Source organism: Heptranchias perlo, chromosome 8 (genome assembly GCF_035084215.1).
Source record: "Heptranchias perlo isolate sHepPer1 chromosome 8, sHepPer1.hap1, whole genome shotgun sequence".
Taxonomy (NCBI): Eukaryota; Metazoa; Chordata; class Chondrichthyes; order Hexanchiformes; family Hexanchidae; genus Heptranchias; species Heptranchias perlo.
This window is the reverse complement of record NC_090332.1, coordinates 22,783,967-22,807,904: the sequence shown is the minus strand read 5'-3', so window position 1 is coordinate 22,807,904 and position 23,938 is coordinate 22,783,967. Positions and strand designations below refer to the sequence as shown.

At 44.8% G+C, this 23,938-nt stretch overlaps 1 protein-coding gene across 2 annotated transcripts in view; it reads right to left on the bottom strand.

Annotated features, from left to right (window-relative positions):
- The window catches only part of epas1b (endothelial PAS domain protein 1b), a 159,796-nt gene that overhangs the window by 66,810 nt on the left and 69,048 nt on the right, over window positions 1–23,938 (bottom strand). For both annotated transcript variants that reach the window (XM_067988790.1, XM_067988788.1), the window contains exon 2: window positions 15,274–15,464. In XM_067988790.1, the coding sequence (XP_067844891.1) occupies window positions 15,274–15,464 (191 nt within the window). The remainder of the gene's footprint in view (window positions 1–15,273; window positions 15,465–23,938) is intronic.

The following is a 23,938-nucleotide window of genomic DNA, read 5'->3' as shown; positions in this document are numbered from 1 at the left end:
CATACCAGTGTATCAAATCAGAGTCTGATTCCAGAGTTAAACTGTTACTTTTCATCCCTTTGGGAATAACACATTAGTGGTAACGGTACCCATAGATTCTCCTCCTTCTCTCCGATTAAACTGTTGCAGTGGAGTTGGAAAAGAACTTGGGCAAATAGGGAAAGAGAAAGAACGAAGGGAAAATTTCAAAAATGAAGGAAAAGTACATGAATTCTAAACATTTTATATTTCAACATTGAATCAGAGTATTTTAACAATATCTCTGATGTTAGAGCTGTTACATTATCATTACTGTGTTTGTATTGGGAAATATACAGGAAAGGAAAATCAAGGAAATGCAGATAAAATATGTTGTATACAGGAAAGATCTAACCATTATACAGGAACAATGGATGTCAATAGTGTCTCTCCCTATTACCATGTTAATGATTTCATTATGATTCCTTATTTTCCCAAAATGCTATGCTGCTGATCTCACAATACTTTTATAGTGCATGATCAAATATGTTAAATATGTAGTCTGATTCTGTCACAGTATACCCAGGTCCCAAAGTCCTCTCTGCTGTGAGTCATGAGCCTCCTATGCCCATTGTGCTCCTGGGCCATGTTCACCTCCTCCTGCTGCACTCTGATCCACAGTGATCCTGCACTTACACTTTCAGGCAAAAACTCCTCTACACTTTTCGTTTCTTTTCCAGCACAAAACACATATGGACGATACTGCCAACTAATGTCTTTGTTAAAATTAGCAAAGAGAGGAAAATATGACACCAGAGATTCTGCATGGGGCACCAAACTTGCAGAGAGTATGGGAAGGGGATACAACTACAATACTATAGCCCCAATTCTTCAAGCATGGCTTCCTACTGGGAGCACAGGATTGCAGAATTACTTCACAAGAATAAAACCTTAAAAGAGCAAAGAGCAAAGGTGAGATCGTGGGTGTGAGTGCTTCCAGTGTGAAATGTTTATTCTTCTCTGTGCTTCACATTATACCAATTAAAGTACCTTGAGGATCAAAGGGTCAAAAGAGGCCCATTTCAATAAAAGGAACGTTCTCCGTGACATCAGCCACGGATGATTTTGCATAGTGTATCTGCTACTTGGCACTGATTACAGCATAGCTGTTCTGCTTCCAGACCAAATCAGTAGAGTTTTATTTTTAACTCTGTTTACACCAAGTTAGAGATATAAATAGACAGCTCCCGATCAAATGAAAGCCAGGTACTGAAAGTTTAGTGGGTTCTGTGGCTGCCATCACCGAAATCCATTCTCTTCATTTAAACAGTCTTCCAGGCTCAATGGAAGAGCCATTTCAAAAGTGAGTTTCTTTTAAAATAAAAGGTAATTTAAAAAAAGAAGGCTGGTTTTAATCCAGCGCTCTGCACTGTGGAATCTTGGGCACAGGGCTTACCACTGCAAATCCCCATGTGCTAATGTCCCAATCTTGGCAGATAAGGACAGTTGCAAAGTGGAAGCCAGATGTTTCTATGCAGAGAGGGAGAGAAACAATGGAGGTGTAGTCATCCCAAGCTGTTCCTGCACACCTCATAGCAGCTATTTCCAAAGGCCTGGTAGCAGATTGTCTGCCCGGGAAATAATTTGTGGCATATGGAGACCTAAAAGGTCAGTGCAATAAATAAAAATTAAAATTAAATATTTTTTCCCACTACTTCATTTTGTTGTGATTCCAACTTCATGTTACACTCTTAATGCTTGGTGTTATTATTAGTACAAATTTCAGTTTTACTTATCGTTTTGTTGTTTTTAGAAGGAAAAAACTTTCAGTAAAAAGCGAAAATCTCAAAGCTTGTTCCAAGGGGACTGTGATGGTTAGTCAGATGCATTTGATTACATTAACAAAATTAATTATTTTTTCATTGCACCAGTGTGTTCATCATGATTTTGGCCGTGACGTTCTGTTCTCCCAATAACCGATGACATTGCTGTGATAACAAAACAAGTGTTGACAAAACTGCCCATAGAGTGTACCAACTCGCAAACACAAATTGTCCTTTCTCTTTGTTTTTGTCATTTTTTTTAAAGTTTGACTTTTGATGTTTGTGAGTTTGGTCAAGAATAGAATTTGAACAGGCTATGATACTGCATTGCTGCATATAGTGATGAAAAGCATATAAGCAGAAAGAGGTACTGCCCTTTTTATAATGGTTTAAAATCTAAATAATTGATTAATGCTATCAGCAATTTGATGCCATTTTGTGTCTTAATGTTTCTGTGGTGCTCAAAGCTTTAAAAAATGGTTTAAAATGAACATGTCGACAACTCTAGAAACATTTCAATCTTTATTAATTTAATAGCATTTGAACTGTAATTGTTTTCTCTTTATCTTCACTTATCAATGCTGAAAGAGAGCTAATTTGGATGAAAAGGAAATTGTATTTTTAGTCCAGATAGGATAGGGATAAACTTTAGGAGAGAAGGGAAATCAAAACAAAACAAAAAATCTTTAAAGGAACTCTATAGTGTAAGCAGGTTAAATCACCATTCTTATTCATTTTCCAGTTACACTATGTACCTTCTGTGTAGAACGTGGAAGTATTATTATAAAACCATTGTTCCAGTTGATTTCCTGCGATACTAATCTCAATCTAGTCCCTAATTCAGGAGCCAAAGTTCCTTCCATTGAATTCCTTCCCTCCCCGCATTCTCATATCATACTACATAGGATTAACCAATCAGTATGGAATTATTATTAAACAAAGAAAACATCTTTTGTTTCCTGAAAGGCTTAGTGGGTAAAGGCACTGCTCAGTATGAAATCATAGAATCTTACAGCACAAAAGGAGGCCATTTGGCCCGTCGTGCCTGTGCCGGCTCTTTGAAAGAGCTGTAGAATTTAGTCCCACAACCCAGCTTTTTCCCCATAACCCTGCAAATTTGTCCTCTTCAAGTACATGTCCAATTGCCTTTTGAAAGTTCCTGTGGAATCTGTTTCCACCACTCTTTCAGGTATGGGATTCCAGATCTTAACCACCCTCTGTGTGAAAAAATTCTCCTCATCTCCCCTCTAGTTCTTTTGCCAACTATTTTAAATCTGTGACTTCTGGTTACTGACCCAGTTGCCAGAGGAAACAGTTTCTCGCTACTTGCTCTATCAAAACCCCTTATAATTTTGAATATCTCTATTAGATCTCCCCTGAACCTTCTCTCGTCCAAGGAGAACAATCCCAGCTTCTCCAATCCTCATCCCTGGTATCATCCTGGTAAACCTTTTCTGTATCCTCTTCAAGGCCTTGACATCCCTCCTAATGTGTGATGTCTAGAATTGAACACAATACTCCAGCTGTGTCCTAACCAGTGATTTGTAAAGGTTTAGCATGATTTTCTTGCTTTTATATTCAGTGCCCCTAATTACAAAGCCAAGTATCCCATATGCTTTCTTAACTGCCTTATCAACTTGCCCTGCCACCTTCAAAGATTTGGGAATATGCACCCCCAGGTCCCCTCTGTTCTTGCGCCCCCTCAAAATAGTACCATTTAGATTTTATTGCCTCTCCATGTTATTCCTCACAAAATGCATCACTTCACACTTATCCACATTAAATTGCATCTGCTATGTGCCTGCCATTTCACCAGTCTGTCTATGTCCTCCTGAAGTCTGCTACTATCCTGCTTACTATTTACTACGTTGCCAAGTTTTGTATCATCCGCAAACTTCAAAATTGTACTCCCTATACCCAAGTCCAGGTCATTTATATATAACAAGAAAAGCAATGGTCTAAATACCTATCCCTGGGGGAACCCCACTGCATACTTCTCTCCAGTCAGAAAAACATCCATTCTCCACTACTCTCTGCCTCCTATCCCTTAGCCAATTACATACCCAAGTTTCCAGTTTCCCTTTAATACGATATGCTTCTATTTTCCAAATAAGTCTGTTATGTAGTACTTTATTAAATGTCTTTTGAAAGTCCATATATACATCTACTGCACTACCTTCATCAACCCTCTCCGTTACTTGATCATAGGTGTCAGGTTCAATCTACAATTCTGTGCTGCTCTCATCCAGGACAGTAGTAAGGCCCTAGTATAAATCGATTACAGTTTGAAGATGAAAAACAATCAGCCAGGCTTTCCACTCCCGATTACAATCCAGTCACTTGTGGTATAAAGTGCATGTGTTCGGATGCCCGGTGAAGACAGAATCAGACTTGACTGTGATGCCCTCCATGAAATAATAGCCTGATGACACTTTATATGTAAGCCCACACAATGAGGGTCATCAGGCTATTATTGCCACTTGGTCGAGGCTTGTAGAATTATACTTCAGCATAAATCACAAAAGAACAGGAAAAAGTAGCAGGGGAGAACATACCTTTCAATGCAGTTGGAGGAATTACGCTCCTGTTGCAGTTCTGCTCAAGTTAAGTATTCAAAATAAACTTTCATAATGTTGGAGACTAGCATCTTCACTCTTCTCTCTAAAGGAGACATCTTTAGGATTTGAGGAATAGTACATTGGCATTGACAAAGTTTATTGGTTAATTGGTAAAGCTCACCTGGTTAATTGGTTCACCTAGTTATGATGACGTTTGCCTATAATTGATATAACTGTTAAGTTGTGTCCATAGCCTAAGATTACTGCAAATCTTAAAGCACTGCGACATCTTCACCAGTGAAGAGTGTTGCTGACAGGAGTGTAGAATCTACATGCTTGTTGAGCAAGACTTCAATCTGGGAGTGAAATCTTGCAATTTCTGAGCTTTAGTATAGGTACTACAAATGACAGGCATTTGCCCCTACATAATCCCCAGGTCCATTAACTATATTATTTTTCTAATGTATTTAAAATTGTCTGCTGAATTAAAATGGATGAATGCATTGGAGGCATGCAACTGGTATTTCTATTTTGTTTTAAACAAAATTGTTTTTAATGAATTAAATCTAATTAGCTGGAATTTATATTGAAATAAATAATTACAACCTTCAGTACCTGTCCCTACAATTAAATTTCTCTTATAAGTGGACACAACTGTCACTGATTCAAATAAACTCTTTTTCAGAGGGCCAAACAACCATTTTCAATAGAATCTAATCTTCATTCAGATCAGCCTTTGCTCTTTAGCTAAATGGAGTCTATTCCAAAACTCTACTTGCCTTTTTGTAACTAATTTGTTGTCATAAAAACTCCCATTTTTAGTCCAAATTAGGTATTACTCAATATCTAGATCCTTAGGGGAAGTAAAGCATTACACCATGAGATTCACTACATGGAGTTGCTTGTGTCTGTTGGGATGTTTTGAAGAAATGTCTCTCTAAAGATAGAGAAAATTAGAAAGTGAGTCAGCTTGTGCCACCGTCACACGTCTGTTGGTGCCTGCCTTCCAAGAGTCTCCCGCTCGGCACCTTCGCACAGTTGAGATCAGAAACTCACCATATGTTCAGCTAGCCTTGAACCCACATCCTGCCACTCCATGGTGTAACACTTTGGAGCTACAGCAACCACCTGTGATTATAATTCACCTTTAAAAGGAAGTAAATGCAGCACCTGGAAATTTTCCCCTATCACTTTCTACTCCTGGTACAGTACTGCTAGACAAATTCATAAGCATGTCAACTTGATCATGGTTGGATAGCAAAACACACCATTAATGGATTTACTTCAAAGTCAAAAGTGGAAAGGAATACATTATCACTTTGGTGATAATTTTTGGATTTCATTGAAGAATAACTGCTAAAAGTCCTCTACCACACATTAATAGGTTACGTCATTTAAAAGTCTGAATCGAGAGCTTTGCAGCATGAATGAATACGTTTTCGAACAGTTGACTGAATTAGGTTTCCTGGGACTATCCAACCCAATTTCCTTTTGTTCCTGAACAGTAGTTCTGATTATACAACTTAACATTAACAGTGTACGACAAATTGTGCAGGCATAAACAAACATTTCACAGACAATTTTATAAGCAAGCTTTCCTGGTGCCAGCTGCACTCACACATAGTTCAGTGAGTTTGGCAGAGTGGTTTTGTGAACTAATTCATCATGTTTTTGTTTTGTCTTCACAAGGCAGCTTTTGAGAACAACATAATATTTTCTTCTGTTTTACAAAATGTTAATATTTGTGAAAATCTTCTTCATTTTGTTATTGATTATAATTACAGTAAATTATTATAAGAAACATCCTTACCAGTTGTAGTTACAGGACATTAAAACAGAAAATACTGGAAATGAGCAGCAAGTTGGTCAGAATCCAAAAAAGAAAGATAGGTTAATGCTTATTAACAGTGACATCTGAAACATTAAACTAGAATCATTTTTCAGATGCTTTTGGTCTGCTGTGTACCATCACCATTTTATGTTCTATTTACAGCACTTGCAGTTTTTCTTTCTATCCTTATTATAGGATTTCACTTCGAATTTTGGGTTAGATCAGTGATTACACTGACTCTAATTATCTGAAGTTTTGAAACTCAATGTTAGAATTCATTTTTAAATTATATTTTGATGACACTTCAGTACAATACTGAGGGTGTGCTGTAAAAGATCCCATGGCACCATTTCAAAGAAGAGGAGGGAAGTTCTCCCCAGTGACCTGGCCAATATTTATCCCTCAATCTACATCACTGAAACAGATTACCTAGTCATTATCTCATTGCTGTTTGTGGGACCTTTCTGTGTGCAAATTGGCTGCCCTGTTTCCTACATACCAATAGTGATTGCATTTCAAAAGTACCTAACTGGCTGTAAAGCGCTTTGGGACATCACTATATAAATGTAAGTTCTTTCCTTTTTTCATTGCATTTGTTAGTGACTCTTTTAAGAAGATCCATATAGGCCCCGACATTACCAGGGAGATGGGATGGCAGCGGGGGGGCGACTGGGCCCGCGGGTAACCCGCCCAGTGAAATCCGTCCGTTCCCCACGCGATGGTGGGTAAATTGAAGGCACTTACTGTGGCTTCTGGGTTTCCCGTCGTCAACCTGCGCAGCGGGCGGACTGCACACCCGCATTACAGGCTGTCAGCTGGAGAAGCCCTATTTAAAGGGGCAGTCCTTCAATGCTGCTCCTGCAGCAAACAATCAAAAGTACAGAATGGAGCAGACCAGGGGAAAGGCTGCTCCCAGATTTACCGATGCCTCACTCCAGGTCCTACTGGATGGGGTGAGGAGGAGGAGAGATATTTTCTACCCAGCGGACGGGAGGATGTGGCCTGTCTCTGCCATCAAGAAGGCCTGGCTTGAGGTGGCAGAGGAGGTCAGCAGCAGCAGCAACGTCTCCCACATTTGGATCCAGTGCAGGAAGCGCTTCATTGACCTAACTAGGTCAACCAAAGTGAGAACACTTACTCATTCTCCTACACTCTGTCTTCCACATCACCGCCCCCACCCACATCTCATTCAGCACTGCCAACACTACTCTATCACATCACTCCTCACATCTACTCAAACCTCATCCTCAACTTACCTGCGTTTACTCACCTCCCCAGTACTCATCCCACCACTACCACTCAACCCAATCCTCATACAATGTCATGGCTCTGTCTCAACTCACCCTCTGATGCATCTCGTTCACGGTCAGCCTCACCCAAACCAATGCATTCAGCGGTTGGCCACATCACCATCCCTCACTCACGCCTCTCTACTTTCTCCCCTTATAGGAGAAGAGAGCCCAGAATGCACGGGAGAGGGCGAAGACCAGAGGGGGTTCGCAACATCAGGTCGTCCTCACGGACGCGGAACAGGAGGCTCTTGAACTAAGCCGCACCCTCGAGTGCCTGTCCGTCGGGGACGCCGAGACTGCCACCCGACAAATGGCTGGTGACAGAACTTTAACATTCAGTACTCACAATAGCAAATGATGTTAACATGCCTTGCCATCTTCAGCACCTCAACACAGTCATCATGCTTAATATTGCCTCTGTTCTCCTACAGGGCCTTCAGCGACCGCCCTGACGGCAGAGGGCGATTCCTCAGAAGACCTGCCGGCCTCTGAGGGGGCACTGTCACATCTGAGCGGGCCATCGACCAGCGCAGATACACTTACCTAGGTGGGTCCCCGTCCCCAGTTAGTTGGGGTTGCACATGGTGAGTCACCACACACATGTGAGCACGAGCAGACACTGGTGGCAGGGGCAGCTGTGGAGAGTCCGCGGCGGTGGGAGCACTCTTCTCCAGGCTCTGCTCAGCTGGACACAGATGCTGAACCCTGGGTGCCATCCTTTAAAAGGGTGGCACCCAGGGGCAGCAGCACATTTGCGAGGTGCTGGAACAGGTGCCACGTGCATTTTCCACAATCGCGCAGAGGATGGAGGAGTCCAACTCCTGCTTGAGTGGAATGGTGGCACAGGTACGGGAGGGAATCTCTGAGATACTGTCACAGGCACGTGAGGACATCTCTGAGATAGTGTCGCGGGTAAGTGCGGGAATGTCTGCGATGGAGGGAAGGCTAGCCTCCATCGAGCTTCAAGCACGGCTCACCGATGAATCCATTGAAGCCCTGACAACGGCCCTTCGGACTCAGGGTGAGCAACTTTCTGTCGCCTTAAACAGGCAGGCAGATACTCTGGCACTGGCCATATAAGGCTTCACACATGTCCTCCAAACTGTCGACCAGCGGGGTGGTAGGAGTAATGTGGGCCTGGCCCAGGAGAGGGATGATGGCGAAAGGGGACATGGATGTGGGGACGCCACTCAAAGCGCTTCCACGTCTCACCCGTTGCCCCGCTCTCAACCAGTATCTGCTCCAGGTGGCCGAGTCTGCCCCTGCACGGGTGCAGGTGGAGCAGTCTTTGGAGGGGCCCTCAGGGGCACCGAAACCCAGAGGGCGTAGGCCCAAAGGATCTAATCGAATAAGGCATGCACAAGAGCAACCTGCCACTACCTCTGCTGCAGCCACAGGGGAAGCACCACTTCAGAGTACTCGTAAGCGTAAGGCAAAGGTTTTGTGAGCACAAAGGGGATGCACAAGGGTGTTTGACGGTTTGTCATGTCTTTTTATTTATGTATGATTTTTGTTAATGGCGCATTAAATATTATTATTGTCACCACTACTGCCACGTCTTGGCCATTCTTGACTGGCTTGTGTAATAAGTCCCTTTCATGAGGTTCACCATGAACACCGACACTTGATGCCACCCACTGGGTCACCTACAGTGGGTGTATGTGTAGTCGCACGACTATTTTGTGCCAGTGCCTGTGGCGCAGCACTGTGTTGTGGAGCTCCATGTGGCGGAGGTGGACGGCGTGCCTGGTGAGGCTGGTGATGTTGCTTGTCCTCGGATGAAGTGATGAATGCAGCTATGGCGCCCCCCCATCCTGACGGTGTGAGTTTGAGGGGGTCCGCAAAGTAGGTAAATGTGTTTGCACAGCAGAGTTTTGGGTATAAATTAATAATTTTGAGTGGAAAGACAAAGGTGTTGCAGCCAAAACTTTGTCTGAAGTGACAGAGTGCCCTGCTGCAATACATGAGGTTTTCCCCCCATCTGTCAAATAACCCTTTGCATCTCCCACTGGCTGCTGGCTGAAACACATCTGCTCCAACAGGGAGTGTTTCCCACAGCACGGGAAACACGCTGAGGATCCTTCAAAATTGCACCCCTGCCAAAATCTCCATTCAGTGAGGTCTGTCAAGTACCTCAAGTATCTAAATAACCGTGAAGTATCATCCCGCCGGCTTTAATTGCCGGTGGGAGTCCCGCATGTGGGAGCTGCGCGCGCACCCAAATGCGTCACTGGAGAAGCGAGAAGTCAGCGGGTTGGAGCCGGGCTCCGAACCCGCTCAGGGATTCTGCCATTTTAGGAGCCCCCCTGCCCCCAACTCACCCGCTCGGCCATCCGAAAATCGGCCCCATAATGTCTAAACTGAGAGGGCAAGCAAGCAATCTAACCTCGGGCCCGATTTTACCAGGGGTGCGGGTTCTCGGCGGGTAGGCCAGCGGGCACGTTGAAAACGCACCCGGTGAAATTAGTGGGGGTTGTCCGCACGATCGTAGCAGGCAACACACTAATTGGATCCACTTACCTGCTCCTCCGGGTTCCCCGATGCTGATCTGTGCGTCGGGCGGGCTGCGCATGCGCAGTAAGATCTGTCAGCTGGAGGCGCTCTATTTAAAGGGGCAGTCCTCCACTGACAGATGCTGCCACAAACAGCAAAAATTACAACATGGAGCAGCCCAGGGGGAAGGCTGCTCCCAGTTTAATGATGCCTCACCCCAGGTATCATTAGATGGGGTGAGGAGGAGGGGGAGGACAGAGATCTTCCCCCCGGCGGGCGGGAGGAAGCGGCCTGCCTCTGCCACCAAGAAGGCCTGGGCTCGAGGTGGCAGAGGGGGTCACCTGCGCCACCAACATATCGCCCACCTGCATACAGTGCAGGAGGCGCTCCAATGACCTCAGTAGGTCAGCCACAGTGAGAACACGTAGTCTTTCCCCTACACTCCGTCTGCCACAACACTGCCCCCACCCGACATCTCCTTCTGCACTGCCAACACCACTCTGTCACATGACCCCTCATACCCACGCAAACCTCATCCTCATCTTACCTGCACCTACTCACCTCGCCAGTACTCACCCCGCCACTACCACGCAACCCAATCCTCATACTATCTCATGGCTCTATCCCATACTCACCCTCTCGTGCATCTCTCTCACGGCCAGCCTCACTCAACCTGCCACCACCTGTGCTGCAGCCACTGGGCATGCATCACATATGTGCAGTAGGCAGCGTAAGGCAAACGTGTCATGAGCATGAAGGGGATGCACAAGGGTGTTTGAGGGTTTGTCATGGTTCTTACTTCTATTGAATTAAAGAACAACTCACATTACATATTATATTGGCACCACTACTGCCATGTCTTCGCGAATCCTGTCCGGTTTGTGCAATAATGCCCGCTCCTGGGTATCCCTATGAGGACCCACCACTGATGCCACCCAGTGTGTCACTGCAGAGTGGGTGTAGGTGTATTTGCAGGGCTCTTCTGCGCAGACGACTGAGAGACATCGGGGATGTCCCCGGTTGCAGCCTGGAAGGCTGTGGAGCAGAAGTTCGGGAGGGCAGTGGTGACTTTGACAGCGACAGGTAGGAAGATGGTGCACGGGCCAGCCAGGAGCAGCTCGGCATGAAAGAGGCTGCAGATGTCCACGGTTACATGTCGACTGACTCTGAGCCTCCGTGTGCACTGCTGCTCAGAGAGGTCCAGGAGGCTGAGCCTCGGTCTGTGGAACGTGTGGCGAGGGTAGTGCCCTCTGCGACGCATCTCTCTCTGCGGTAGCCCTTCCTCCTGCTGTACAGGTGGATGTGTCACAGCACTCTGTTGTGGAGCTCCACGTTTCAGAGGTGGACGGCGTGGATGGCGAGGCTGGTGAGGCTGGTGATGCTGTTCGCCCTCCGAGGAGGTCATGACTGCAGCTACGGCGGCCCCCATCCGCAAGATGTACATCTGAGGGGGTCCGCAAGGTAGGTACATGTCTCCGGACCCCGGGGTAAGTGTGCAGGTTGGTGACTTCGACCATCAGGAGGAGGGTGGTGGAGGCCAAACTTTGTCCCAAGTGACAGAGCGGCCTCCTGCAATGGGTGAGGGTCTCCCCCCCCAACCTGTCAAATGGACCTTTGCAGCTGCCACAGGCTGACGGCTGCAACACGTCCATTTCAACTGGGACTGTTTCCCCCAGTGTGTGAAACAGTCCCATGTTTATCCAAAATCACACACAGTCCCTTAATCAGGTCAGTTAATGACCTGAACAAGCAAAGTAAATACACTCAAGTGGCATCCCGCTGGCTTTAATTGCCTGCGGGATTCCCACCAGCGGGGGCTGCGCACGCACCCCCGCACGTCAGCGCGGAACCCGGAAGTGGGCGGGATCGAGGCGCGATCCGGTCCCGCTCCGGGATTTCGCGATTTTCGGGGCCCCCCCGCCGAGAACGCACCCGATAGTGGGTGCTAAAATCGGGCCCTAGGTCTCTATATATACTGGATTCAGTCGCAGACTAAGAAATGGCATGAAAGCAATGTGATTTGAGTCTTTCTTTGATTTTCTCTACTGATTGATATGTTACCACCCCCAAACACCCCACCTAAAACTAGGAACTCACTATGTGAGAGATACCTAGCGGAGACATGTGCCTTACTGCTTCTTAATGCAGAACATTAGCAGACCACCTCACTGCCCTATTGGACTGCCACAGTGACGAGGTTTTAAAAACATAGGCCCTGATGTCACAGCATGGGATACCCCAATGTAACAGATTCAGGTGAAATTACTCTCTCTGCTCAATGGTGCTCAGAGAGGACAAAGATAATGGACAAGCGGGACAGTGCTTGACATGATGTGCGCAGTGGAGCTTTGGACAGCTGGAGTTTGTGGAGGCTGGTGAGGAGCGTAATGGTGATTTTGAGTCTAGAGGTAAAGAAAAAGTCGATAAGGGTTTTGGCTGCAGTCGGAGTAAGCCGAGGTGGAGGCAGGTAATGCTGCAGAGGTAGAAGTAAGCAGTTTTGGCAACGGTTAGGATATGGGGTTTGAAGCTCAGTGCTGAGTCAAACAGTACACCAACATTATGCACGCACTAGTTGTCGCAGGGAGGGGGGAGCAGTTTGGAGTTTTTGATGGGAACCAACAAAAAAAAAGTTGGAGGAAACTCTGCCAACACAGAGGTCATTGTGGAGTCGAGGGAGGTGGTGGCGAAGTAGAGCTGAGTGTCATCAGCATATATATGGAAAGTTACAGTAACGCTAGAGATACCTTCACTGAAGGGCAATGTGTAATGGGGAGGAATGGAGGAAGCAGGAGTTGAGTCTCATGGAGATGAGCCTGGTGAGGACAGGAGGATGCATATTTACCCATGGAGAGGGAGTCACGGTTTTGTTTGATATCGTCAAGCAAAATCTGTCAGTGAATGACCAGGCTAGTCATGTGTCAGGTACACTTGAGACTGCACCCCTCATACCTGAGAGTTCAAAGATGGGAACTGTACCAGCATAGATGGCGGGTCTGGGAGACAAAATGACTTGGTAGGGATGAAGGCATCAAAGTTAGAACCAACGGTGTTGTTGAATAGATCAACAGCAGCACGAATGTCGTGACAGGTTTAGGCTCAATTGAGAGGGATTGACAAGTGTATTGATGAGGGAGCTATGGGGAAGTTTTTTCCCAGGGATAGACAGAGTATTGGGTTTGGAAAAACATGCAGATGGCGATGAAAACAAGGAAGTAATCCGAGATGGCTATGCCCACTGAGCGAAATCCCAGAGATAGTAAAGTTATTAGTGAATAGGTGCCCGGGAGGGTGATTACTAAGGCATGCAGACCCTGAGGTTTCTGGATTTGATCTCCAATCTGTGCTGAATTGGCTGATATTAGCCAGAGCAACAAATGGAGTATTGCAATTCTCTCCAAAAGCCCTGAACTAGGGAGGAGAAAAATGGGCAGTTCCCATTCCTGATTGCTGGAAAATGCCTGTTTATAGATGTTGGATAAGGACATGATCAAGTCTGGCTCTAATGCCCTCCATGGGCATATAGCTTGCTGAACAGTATCTAGGCTTATAGATGAAGAACTGGCCCTGAGGCAAGGTACCAGAGAGCAGGCAGTGCTTTTGGAACCATGTCCAAGAAATAGTGGGGGGGAATACAATTCTATAAAATTTTCAACTACATTATTAACAAAAAAGAACTTTCAACAAAAATGTGATGGATTGATTCTAAATATGCATTGCAAACAAAATCTCAGCAACGGATATATATTACTGGTATTATCATACAGACTTTTTCATTGAAGATATTTATTTTTCAGAAAGATATGAATAATATACAGTGACTGGCCGCAGAAAAAAATCTTTTGTTATCTAAAATTTGGTGCCATAAAGGAATTCAATACCTACGGAGATAAATCTATTGTGAGCTGTTTAAAATCAAAGCTACAAGCTGGAACAAGTACTGGGGTTAAATCTTTTTTCATTATCTTTATTAGATTTCAGGCTCTTGTGGGAAATATAATGTGGCATTTGTACTGTTATAAAAACTGAACCAACAGGGGAATTGCTGATACTTTTTAATTATAGTTCAGGCATTATTAGTTAAGTTACAACTCACTGATTTATCCATAACCATAGGTCATAAGACATTTAAATATTTTTCTTTTAAAAAAATTCAACAATTCAAGCGTGCACTCGGTACATGCTGCACTACAGTGCTGCGACTTGGGTTAGTACCCCTAACTTCCTACATGCTTATTTGTTGATCTGAGCCACACCTCTGTGTGAAGGTGCTAAGTGGAGGCCTGCCACTACCCCACGGGAAGGGAGGAGATATTAGCGGGAGAATCGCCTGCATGCCACCATCAAACTATGTAACGCCCAGTTTAGAATGACAGAGACCTACCATTAGGTTGTGCAACTTACTCTCTGCAGAGAGCAAGGTAGATACTTTAAAAAGCAGCCTTAAGCTTGACCAAAATGCTGGGGTGGCGGGGAGAGAGCTGAAACTTAAAAAAAGTACCGTTGTTTTCAGCCTATAACATACACTTTTCATTGTTTCTGTAAAGCATTTTGCATATATCACATTTTCTGACTTACTGGGAACAATTTTGTGATTTTCTGAGTACGCACTGGTGGGGATGGGGTGGGGGGAACCTCGCAATCCGACAGCTGTATCGGAAAATTACGTGCAGCCTGCCTGCAAAGTTGCATCCAGTGAATTCAATGTTCAGAAAATCGCGAGTAGTGTATCCGTGATTTTTCAATATACATTGCCACCGGGCAAGGTCTCCCACCGCCAACATGTAATTGGAAAATCTCCACTATTATTTTGCTGGGACAACAAAGTGGAAAACTATCCCTGTGGTACGTACCTGACTTTTGCATCTATTTTCTAATGCAAAATAAAATATTAACTTATGTCTGTTGTGTAAAATGTTTACTTATAACCTGCACTTCCATATTTAGGCAATATTATGCAATAGTGCCCCTGGTAGGGGAGCCTTGCCCTCCAGCAGCACCTATTGGGCTCACACTTCTTCCAATTTTCCGTCCATTCATTTTAATAGTTGGAAAACTGAGCAGTGTGCACTCGGTACATGCTCCCTGCAGGTGGGACTCCCTGCTGGGAGCACAGCTTCATAAAACTGGGCCCATAATGCACACCTGGCTTTTTTAGTGGGAATCTGTGACAGAACAAAGTCTTGCACTAATAGATAGAGAAAGGACTTTACTTTTAACCTGAATTTTTGTTATAGTGATCTATGTGACCATTATAAGTGCACATATTATCTTAATTGTATTTTGTGTTAATTCAAGACTTTTTTTCTCATCAATCTTACCTGAGGACAAAAGCTTGCGAGTACGTAAGAAACTAATTGTCAGGCGCATGATAGATGCTTTGTCCAGGTGTGAACTGACATTATGTGGCAGTGGCAGATGGTGAGCCAGCTCATAAAACACCTCTGTCTCTTTGCTCCTTCTGCATCTTGCTGCATCCCTCGATTTCTCCTTCCTCCTCTCCGAGTTACTCCTGAAAGCAAACATTGCAAGTTCAATTCAGGGTTCTCAAACAAGAAATTCCACACATCATAACAAAAAATGTGAACAAAAATGTAAAGAAAATGCACTGGATTACGTAATATTACATTGTGGTTAAAATTTAAACAAGTATAGGACCGATTCTGCATTTTCACACCTCCAAGAGAGAGCAATGTTCACAAGAAGCATGGGTTGGAGAATTGGGTCAACTATGTTGTAGCCCTAGCTCCGGCCCATGCTCCCCACGAGTGTGGCTTCCCTGCTTAGAGCGTGGTGACACCCATAATTTATTTTTGATTTCAAATGACTGTACACTAATGAATAAAAAATTCCAACCCGAGGTTGTTTTAGAAATGTTGGGTTTCAATGTAAAAATTAGAGAACGCTACAGGGGAGATTTTAATCCACCGCGCTCAGTCGAACAGGGTGGCTGGGCAATTAAAATCACCTCCGAAAACTTACTGGCTCGTTCCTGCTCGATTCTCGCTCACCGCCTACTTAAGTGGGCCTGTTTTTTAGGCGGCCGAGGGGCCCGCGTAACTCAGACAGGACCCTTATTAATACACGCAAATCAGAATCCTATGATGTCATTAGGACCCTGCTCAATAAAACCTGTTGGGGAAGAACCAGAAGCTCTAAAAGGTAACTGTTGAGCTTATCTCTATGGGGCCAGGAGAGCCAGAGTGCTCCTCTGGGCTCCACGAGGAAAGCCTGGGCCTCTGCCCCCCCCAACTTACCTGCGGGTACCTCCAGGCTGCCCAATCTTCGCCTTCCAGCAGTCGGCCAGCTGTCTGCCCGAAGAGGAAGCATGATATAAATGAGGCCTGGGACTTAAAATAGCCCAGGACTCAAGTTAATGTCATCAGGGGTGGGATTTACGTCGTCGCGCTCCCCCCCACTGTCCCGCCCACAGCCCACACTCAGTTAAAATTTCCCCCGACATGTTGCAGCATTTGGTACAATTTTTACTTGATGACCATATAACTTGCAAAAAAAGCTGTAAGTGGATTATGCTGGTCTGCCTCAATAATCAGATCAAAATGTTTTAGTGAGATTTTCTCTGTGTGCTAAATCTAATGAAATCATAAAAACATTTATAAAGAACAGATTTACGATTTTGCTATGGGTTAGATTTTCATCTTTACATCCTGGACAGTAATCTAGCAGGGCAGATCGCACGGCCATCAAATAACCCACCTGGTTCATTAGAAAAGGTAGGTTCTGTAAAAGGCATGCGATCCACCCAGTCACCTCACAGGAGGTGAAGACAAAAATCTACACCTAAATCTCGTGCAGAGAAACCTTCAATAGTATGTGATATTGAGTTTACATTAACAATGCATTTTCTTTTTCTATTTCCGTCATATGTTATGAATGTGGGGAAAGAGCAACTGGTTTCCACTGACAATAGGTGAGGTCAAGTCAAGTGACAAACTAACACTTATCACACTAAAGTTCTCTCCACATTTAGTTTCAGATGACATTGCTTTAACTGAAAATGGAGTTTATTCACAGTGAACAACATCAAAACATACTTTTCCTTTTCAAATTTTTTGGGTGAACTTGTGTGCTTATCAAGATAAGGAAAGTTAGTGCTAGGGAATGGAATACGTTTACCATTTTGGATAGCATCACGTACTCCCAAGGGCCAAATGCAGAGCAAACATCCCTCTACATTGTCCCAACGTGCTTTAACCCCAACCTCAGAAAAGCACCTCCCACCACACCTGTATGCAAATATATACATTTTCCACACCTGCCATCCTTATAGCTCTCTAAGTGAGTTTGCTAATTTAGTGCTAATTACTGCTAGATTATGGACAGCTTTATATTGTGGGTCCTCACCCATCAGGAGACTAAGATTAACTAAGCATTATATATAGAATCCCCAGAGAAAGGGAACTATCATTACATCATTCTGAGTTGGATTTAAACCCAGGTCAAAGAACTAAAAGCGGCAAAGTCACAAACTTACTGTACACTCAAATCTTTGGCATTAAATCAAGGGAATTGTTAATACCAGTTTAGTATAATCTTTGGATGAAATTATTCAATAAATTTACCAAATTTGCAAGTAATGCTATGGTTCTATTTTAGCTCAATTTGTTTCTCTGTATATGAAGTCTGGTTCAGAAAATGTATCTCAGAAATTATCCCTTAAAATAAATGGGTTAACACTTCGTGAGAGAGGACTTTCAATCAAATGCATTGAACATTAGTATCCCATGGTGGTGCTCAGATTGTGCCTCCTTAAATCACACATGTCACTTTTACTTAACTCTTAAAATTAGCTGTGCTGTGCCTTGCTTACTAGTGACACTGGATGCCTGAAACTTGAAAGTCTTCCCTTTCTTCCCCAGTGCCTCAATCAACACAAATATTCACCCCCAAAAATGTTAACATTCTTTCGATTTTAAAAGTAATCTCACAACAGACGGCACTGTTGACTAATTTTGTTGAACTATTACAAGAACACTAAGGGAAACGGAGGTACTGCCAACATACCAAATTTTAAATTACAGAAGATTTTGACTTAGGAAATGTCAATGAAACAGGCAACCACAGTTATTAGTTAATTAGTAGGATAAGGATTACCATTGTTGCCTGGGGTTTTTTTAACACAACAAAATGGTCCCTTTTTCCCTAAAGTATAAATTATTGGATAATTAACTCCATCAGGGTTTATTTAATAAATAACCATGCAAAGATAGAAAAACACTTCTTAAACCCCTTCTGTCATTAACAAGATGGTGTAATCTTTCACTGATTATCTCACCAAGGGGTTAATATCCTTTTGTGAGCTACTTGAGCCCATCATCAACACTGAGTGCAAACTACAGAACACTTGCTGTCAGTTTGCAGTAACTCATTTCTATTTATTGTAACTCATCAAAAACAGCAAAACAGATCAAATTAAGTGAGTTGAAAGATGTAACCAAACTTCACAGTTCAGATGGCATCGGCAGGAGCCTAATTTACTGCTCACTCCTAACTACCCACTGACCTATATATTATAAACTATGGAAGAAAATTATTTATTGTATATACTATATATATAGTGGAATCACTGAAACCAACAAAATTCAATCAGTACTACATATAGCAATATGTAACTTAGCTTGTATTGCAAGAATATTCAACCTGAGCAATATATCATGTAATTAAAACAAATATTCGTGTGGGTTGATATTCTGTCACTTGATGTGCACTAGTGCTTTTAAGAAATACAAAGAAGAGTTTTCTTCTGCGCTGATTGGCTCCTACGTAGCAGGATTTAAATGAATGAGGACCAGGAAATTGCAGGGCTAATGATCCCACCTAGTCCCCACTAAAAATTGGCCCTGCATCTGTTTTCATTGGGTCTGTACACTAGAAGACCTGCTTGTATTTCTGATTTTTGGTTAGAAGTTAGAGCATGTTAAAGGGAAGCTGCTTTAAGTCCCAATTAAAAGTACAGAGGGAAAAAAATGTTAACTTTTTAAAATCTGTTTTTATTTTACAGTTCATGTTTGGAATATGAATTAATGTTTTTCAAATATTCAAATAATTTTTGAAGTATTTTTCCTGCCTTTTTCAGATCAGACTATGGAGTAAATTTTTTATATACTGCAGAATCATTAGGGGATATTTTGACTATCGGACAGGACTGGTTGTCCGATTGCCCTGCTGGGAGGCCCTGTCCATTTTGACCCTGGGGCCTCATTAACATGGTGTATCACACGCCCTGAACAGTATCCCACTGTAGTTTGCTGGCTCTGGCAAGCGCAAAACTATTCGGCTTGGAGGCCGACCCTTCCAGCAGGAAGTTAGTTCCGGAGAGGGGACTGATCGTTGGGGTGGGGGGAGCCCAGTGTGGAAGCAGCCCACTTTAATCTTGTAGAAGACGTACAGAAGTACGTCTGCTCCTCCTAACCCCACAAAAGTAATTTTACACTTAACTTTTTGAGTCACCTCCTCTTGACCGTCAGGTTTTACCAAGCGCAGCATCCAAAGCACATGCTCCACTGAGTATGCCCTCAAAACTGCGTTGGAGTATAAGTATATCAGAGGACCCTGATTTGCATAATTAATGAGACTCCCCGACTCAAGCCTGGACCGTCCAGCAGAAGGCCCCAGGAAAAATGGTAGTGAAGCGGGAAGGTAAATCGACCACCCCGCTTTTAACTCGATTTCCGCCAGGCGGAAGGAGTTAAAGGCCTAAATTTTAACCCGGAAGAACGGGTGGGCTGGGGGCGGGGGAGCAGCAAAAATTTTTAAAGTTTGGAGCGCGATCAACTCCCAGCTCCAACCCGCCGAAAAACGCCTTTCACCCAGACGCATCTGGTGCGTGCGCGCTTCAGAAACACGGAAGTCCTGCCAGCTTGACATTTAAAGGGGCAATTAAGATAGTTCACGTAGTTAACTCAATAAAAATTTTGTGGATTGAGGCAGACAAACAGTTCTAACTCTACCAGAATGTGGCTCCCGTGGCCTCTGAAACACTCCATGGAAACAAAGGCAAGTTACAGCCGGCAGCCATTTGGACCTTTAAACCAGTGATTCACATATGTGAATAAAAGGGGAGTTTTTGCAGCAGGGCAATCAGTTCTCTCAGACAAACCTTTGCCCTCAATTTCTTCATCTTCGGATCATTCCAGGTCGGCATCAGTGACATCAGCAGGATCTCTCAGTCATCTGCACTTAAGTTTATATGACAGATCACGGATGGCTTGTTTGCCAGGGCATCCAACTACATCAACTTCCCCATCGACGACATCAGCCAGACTGAGAGCGCAGTGGGTTTCCACTCTCTGGCTGGCTTCCCATGGGTACAGGGAATTGATTGCACACACGTAGCAATCTGAGGACCTCCACATAGAATCATAGAATATGAGTCAGGAATGTTCATCAACCGAAAGGGATATTACTCCATCAATACGCAGCTGGTTTGCGACCATCAGAACAGGTTTCTACAGGTGTGTGCCAAATTCCCTGGCAGCTGCCATGATTCCTTCATTCTGCACGAATCCAACATCCCGGCCCTCTTCTATGCACAAAACAAACTTAAGGGCTGGCTCCTTGGAGGCAAGGGATACCCCTGCAGATGTGGCTCATGACACCTGTGAGAAACCCCATCAACAAGACACAGCAGCAGTACAACGACAGTCACATCACCACCAGGTCCATCATAGAACAAGCCATAAGAATGCTGAAGATACACTTCAGGTGCCTGGATCGATCGGGGGGACACCTCCAGTACTCACTGGCAATGGTGTGTAGAATAATAGTCGTATATTGCGTTCTGCAATATCGCTCAAAAGAGAGGGTTACCGGTGGATGAGGTCCCATGCTCTCATGAAGCAGACGCACCTGCAATCAACATTGAAGAAGACGAGGAGGAGGAGGAGGACGACGACAATGGGAGAACCATCGGCAGAGCATTGTCTCACCTGGCTGCTCGTGATGCTAGGGAGTCACTCATATTTGATAGATTCTCGTAGGGAGATCTGCAAAGTGACTATAGTCAAGTACTCAGACCACCTGTAATGACCACCATCACGACCCCCCACCCCCTCAGAATGCACAAAACAGTCCTACAACGACATATATATCCATTGTAAACGGACCCAATGGGTGGCATCAAGTCTCGTCATTCATGATGAAGCATATGAAAGGGCACTTTCACAAAAGGGACTCAAGAATGGGCAAGACGTGGCAGTGGTGGTGGGAATCATAACATTTAATGTGAATTGAACAAAAAACAAATATAAATGAAAAACATGACATTCTGTCAGATACCCTTGTGCATACCCTTGGTGATTACAAAACATTAGACTTCCTCTTCCTACCGTTTCTACGTGGTGCATCCCCTGTGGCTGCAGCAGAGGTAGTGGCAGGTTGCTCAGATTCATGCCCCACTTGCTTAGATGCTTTGGGCCTACGACCTCTGGGTTTTGGAGCCAGTGAAGGCCCCGCCAAAGACTGCTCCATCTGCACATGTTCAGGGGCAGACTCGGCCATCTGGAGAGGAGGCAGCATTGCAGATACTGGTTTGGGGGGGGGCAACGGGTGAGACGTGGAAGCGCTTTGAGTGGCGTCCCCACTTCCATGTCCCCTTTCGCCATCATCCTTCTCCTGGACCACGGCCACATCACTCCTACCATTCTGCTGGACAACAGCTTGGAGCAGATCTGTGACGCGTTCTAAGGCTGCAGCTAAGGTATCTGTCTGCATGTTTAAGGCGGCAGACATGCTGGCATCCAGAGTCCGCACGGACGTTGTCAGGGCCTGAATAGACTCAATTGTGAGCCATGCTTGAAGCTAAATGGAAGCTCCTATTCCCTCCATTGCAGACATTCCCGTACTTAACTGCGCCAACAATCCACTAATGCTGGAAGTGGATTCCTCCAGCCTCTGCGCCAATGTTGAGACTGAGTGTGGCAAGTCTTCCAATACATCACAAAGGTGCATCTGTACCTCTATCCTTTTCAAGGATGGCCCCCGGGGTTCAGCATCTGTGTCCAGCTGAGCAGAGCTTGGAGAGGAGTGCACCCACCGACATGGACTCTCCACTGCTGCCCCTGCCACCTGTGTCTTCTCGTGCTCACTTGTGTGTGGTGACTCACCAAGTGACAACCCAACTATCTCTCTAATAGGACCCACTGAGGTGTGAGTATCTGCGCTGGTGCATGGCTCACTAAGATGTGACGGTGCGCGCTCAAAGGCAGGGAGCTCGTCTGAGGAATCGACCTTCTCCATTTCAGTCGACCTCAGTCCATGACACCCCTGGAAGAGAACATACAGCAATATTAAGAATCATCGCAGAAGTAATGTTGCGATGAACATACTGAGGTGTGCAACGGATCATCATTGATAACATCAATCCATGTGTGTGAGGGATGTTAAAGTTTGTCACCAGATGTTTAGGGGGTGCCAGTCTCGGCATCTCCGACGCCAGGCACTCCACCATATGACTTATCTCCAAGGCCTCCTCCTCCGCCTCTATTTGTGGAGGACCCCTGCAGTCCTCGCCTTCTCCCTTGCATTTTGCGTTCGCTTCTCTTACAAGGGGAGAAAGTAGAGACTTGTGTGTGAACGACCACGACAGGGTCAACCGACAGACGCATTGCTTTGGGTCAGGCTGACAATGAAGCAGATGCATCAGAGGGTGACTATCAGACAGATTGATCACATTGCATCAGGATTGGGGTAAATGGGAGAGGTGGGTGCACAAATGGAGGGGTGAAGAAGTGCACAGAAAGTGAAGGCAACATGACATAGCCTTAAGTGGGTGTGAGGAGTGATGTGATGGAGTAGGCGTCGCAGGGCTGTGTGACGAGGGGTGGGAGTATTGTTCACCTCAGAATGCAGGTGAATCACTTTTCTTGACCTGGTTAGTTCATTAAATCTCTTCCTGCATTGCAGCCATGACACTGTGCTCCTGCTGTTTACCTGGTCTGCCGCCGACAGCCATGCCTTCTTTGTGACAGAATAGGTTTCTTCCTCCTGTCCGGTGGACATAGGACCTCCCTCCTGTTTCTCACAGCTCCCAGTGATGTCTCCAGGGCGGCATCTGAGAACCTGGGTGCTGGCTTGGCTCTAGGATGTTCCTTACTCATTTTGCCTCCCTTTCTCCTTCAAAATGCATTGTTGGAGTGGCCCTTTAAATAGTGAGCATGATACGCATCATGTGGGTGTGCAGTCCGCCCGCTGCACAGCTTGAGGAAGCGGACTGCACACCCAGAAGTTCAGTTAAGTAGCTTCAATTGAGTTGGGAACAAGCAGGAAAGTTTTTTCCAAGTTTCCCACCCGCTTATAGACTCCCCCCCCCCCCCCCCCCCCACCACCACTGAGGTCCCACCACATAGTTAAAATTTAGGCCAAAATTTTCCCCATTGTTACCAATATCACAGAGAAACTTTTTATCCACCACAAAATCGTTATTACCAATATCAAAGAAACATTCTGTATGGAAACTCTTTCCTAGGGTTCTATAGAACAGGAAGATCATTAAAGATCTGGACTTGAAAACTCTCTCCCACTATATCCAACAATCATACCATTTCAGGATGTGCCACAGCATCTAAGTGGAAACTACAACAAGTATCCGCAGGCTCTGACACACCTACCTGGCGATGAAGCTGAGAAACTGACACACAGAATTTGGGTCAGAAAAGCGAACCAGTTGGTGAGCTTTTCCTTCTGCTAGTAAGACACCTGCCACAACAGGATTGGTACTGTCCATGGTTGGAAACATTATCTATGTAGTCAACTTTTTTGGCTCTGCCTCCATCCAGTCTAGCAGATGCATTATCAGCCAATGCGCTGTCCACAGATGTGTGAATTAACTTGATGATGCAATGATTACCGTAGCCAGCGATTTCTTATCCTTTCCCGCTGATTAGCAACAAGAGCTTCCGAATGCCAATGCACTGCTACATTTCACAAAATACAGGCGGATCTTGATGGCAAACAACAGGTTCTCGC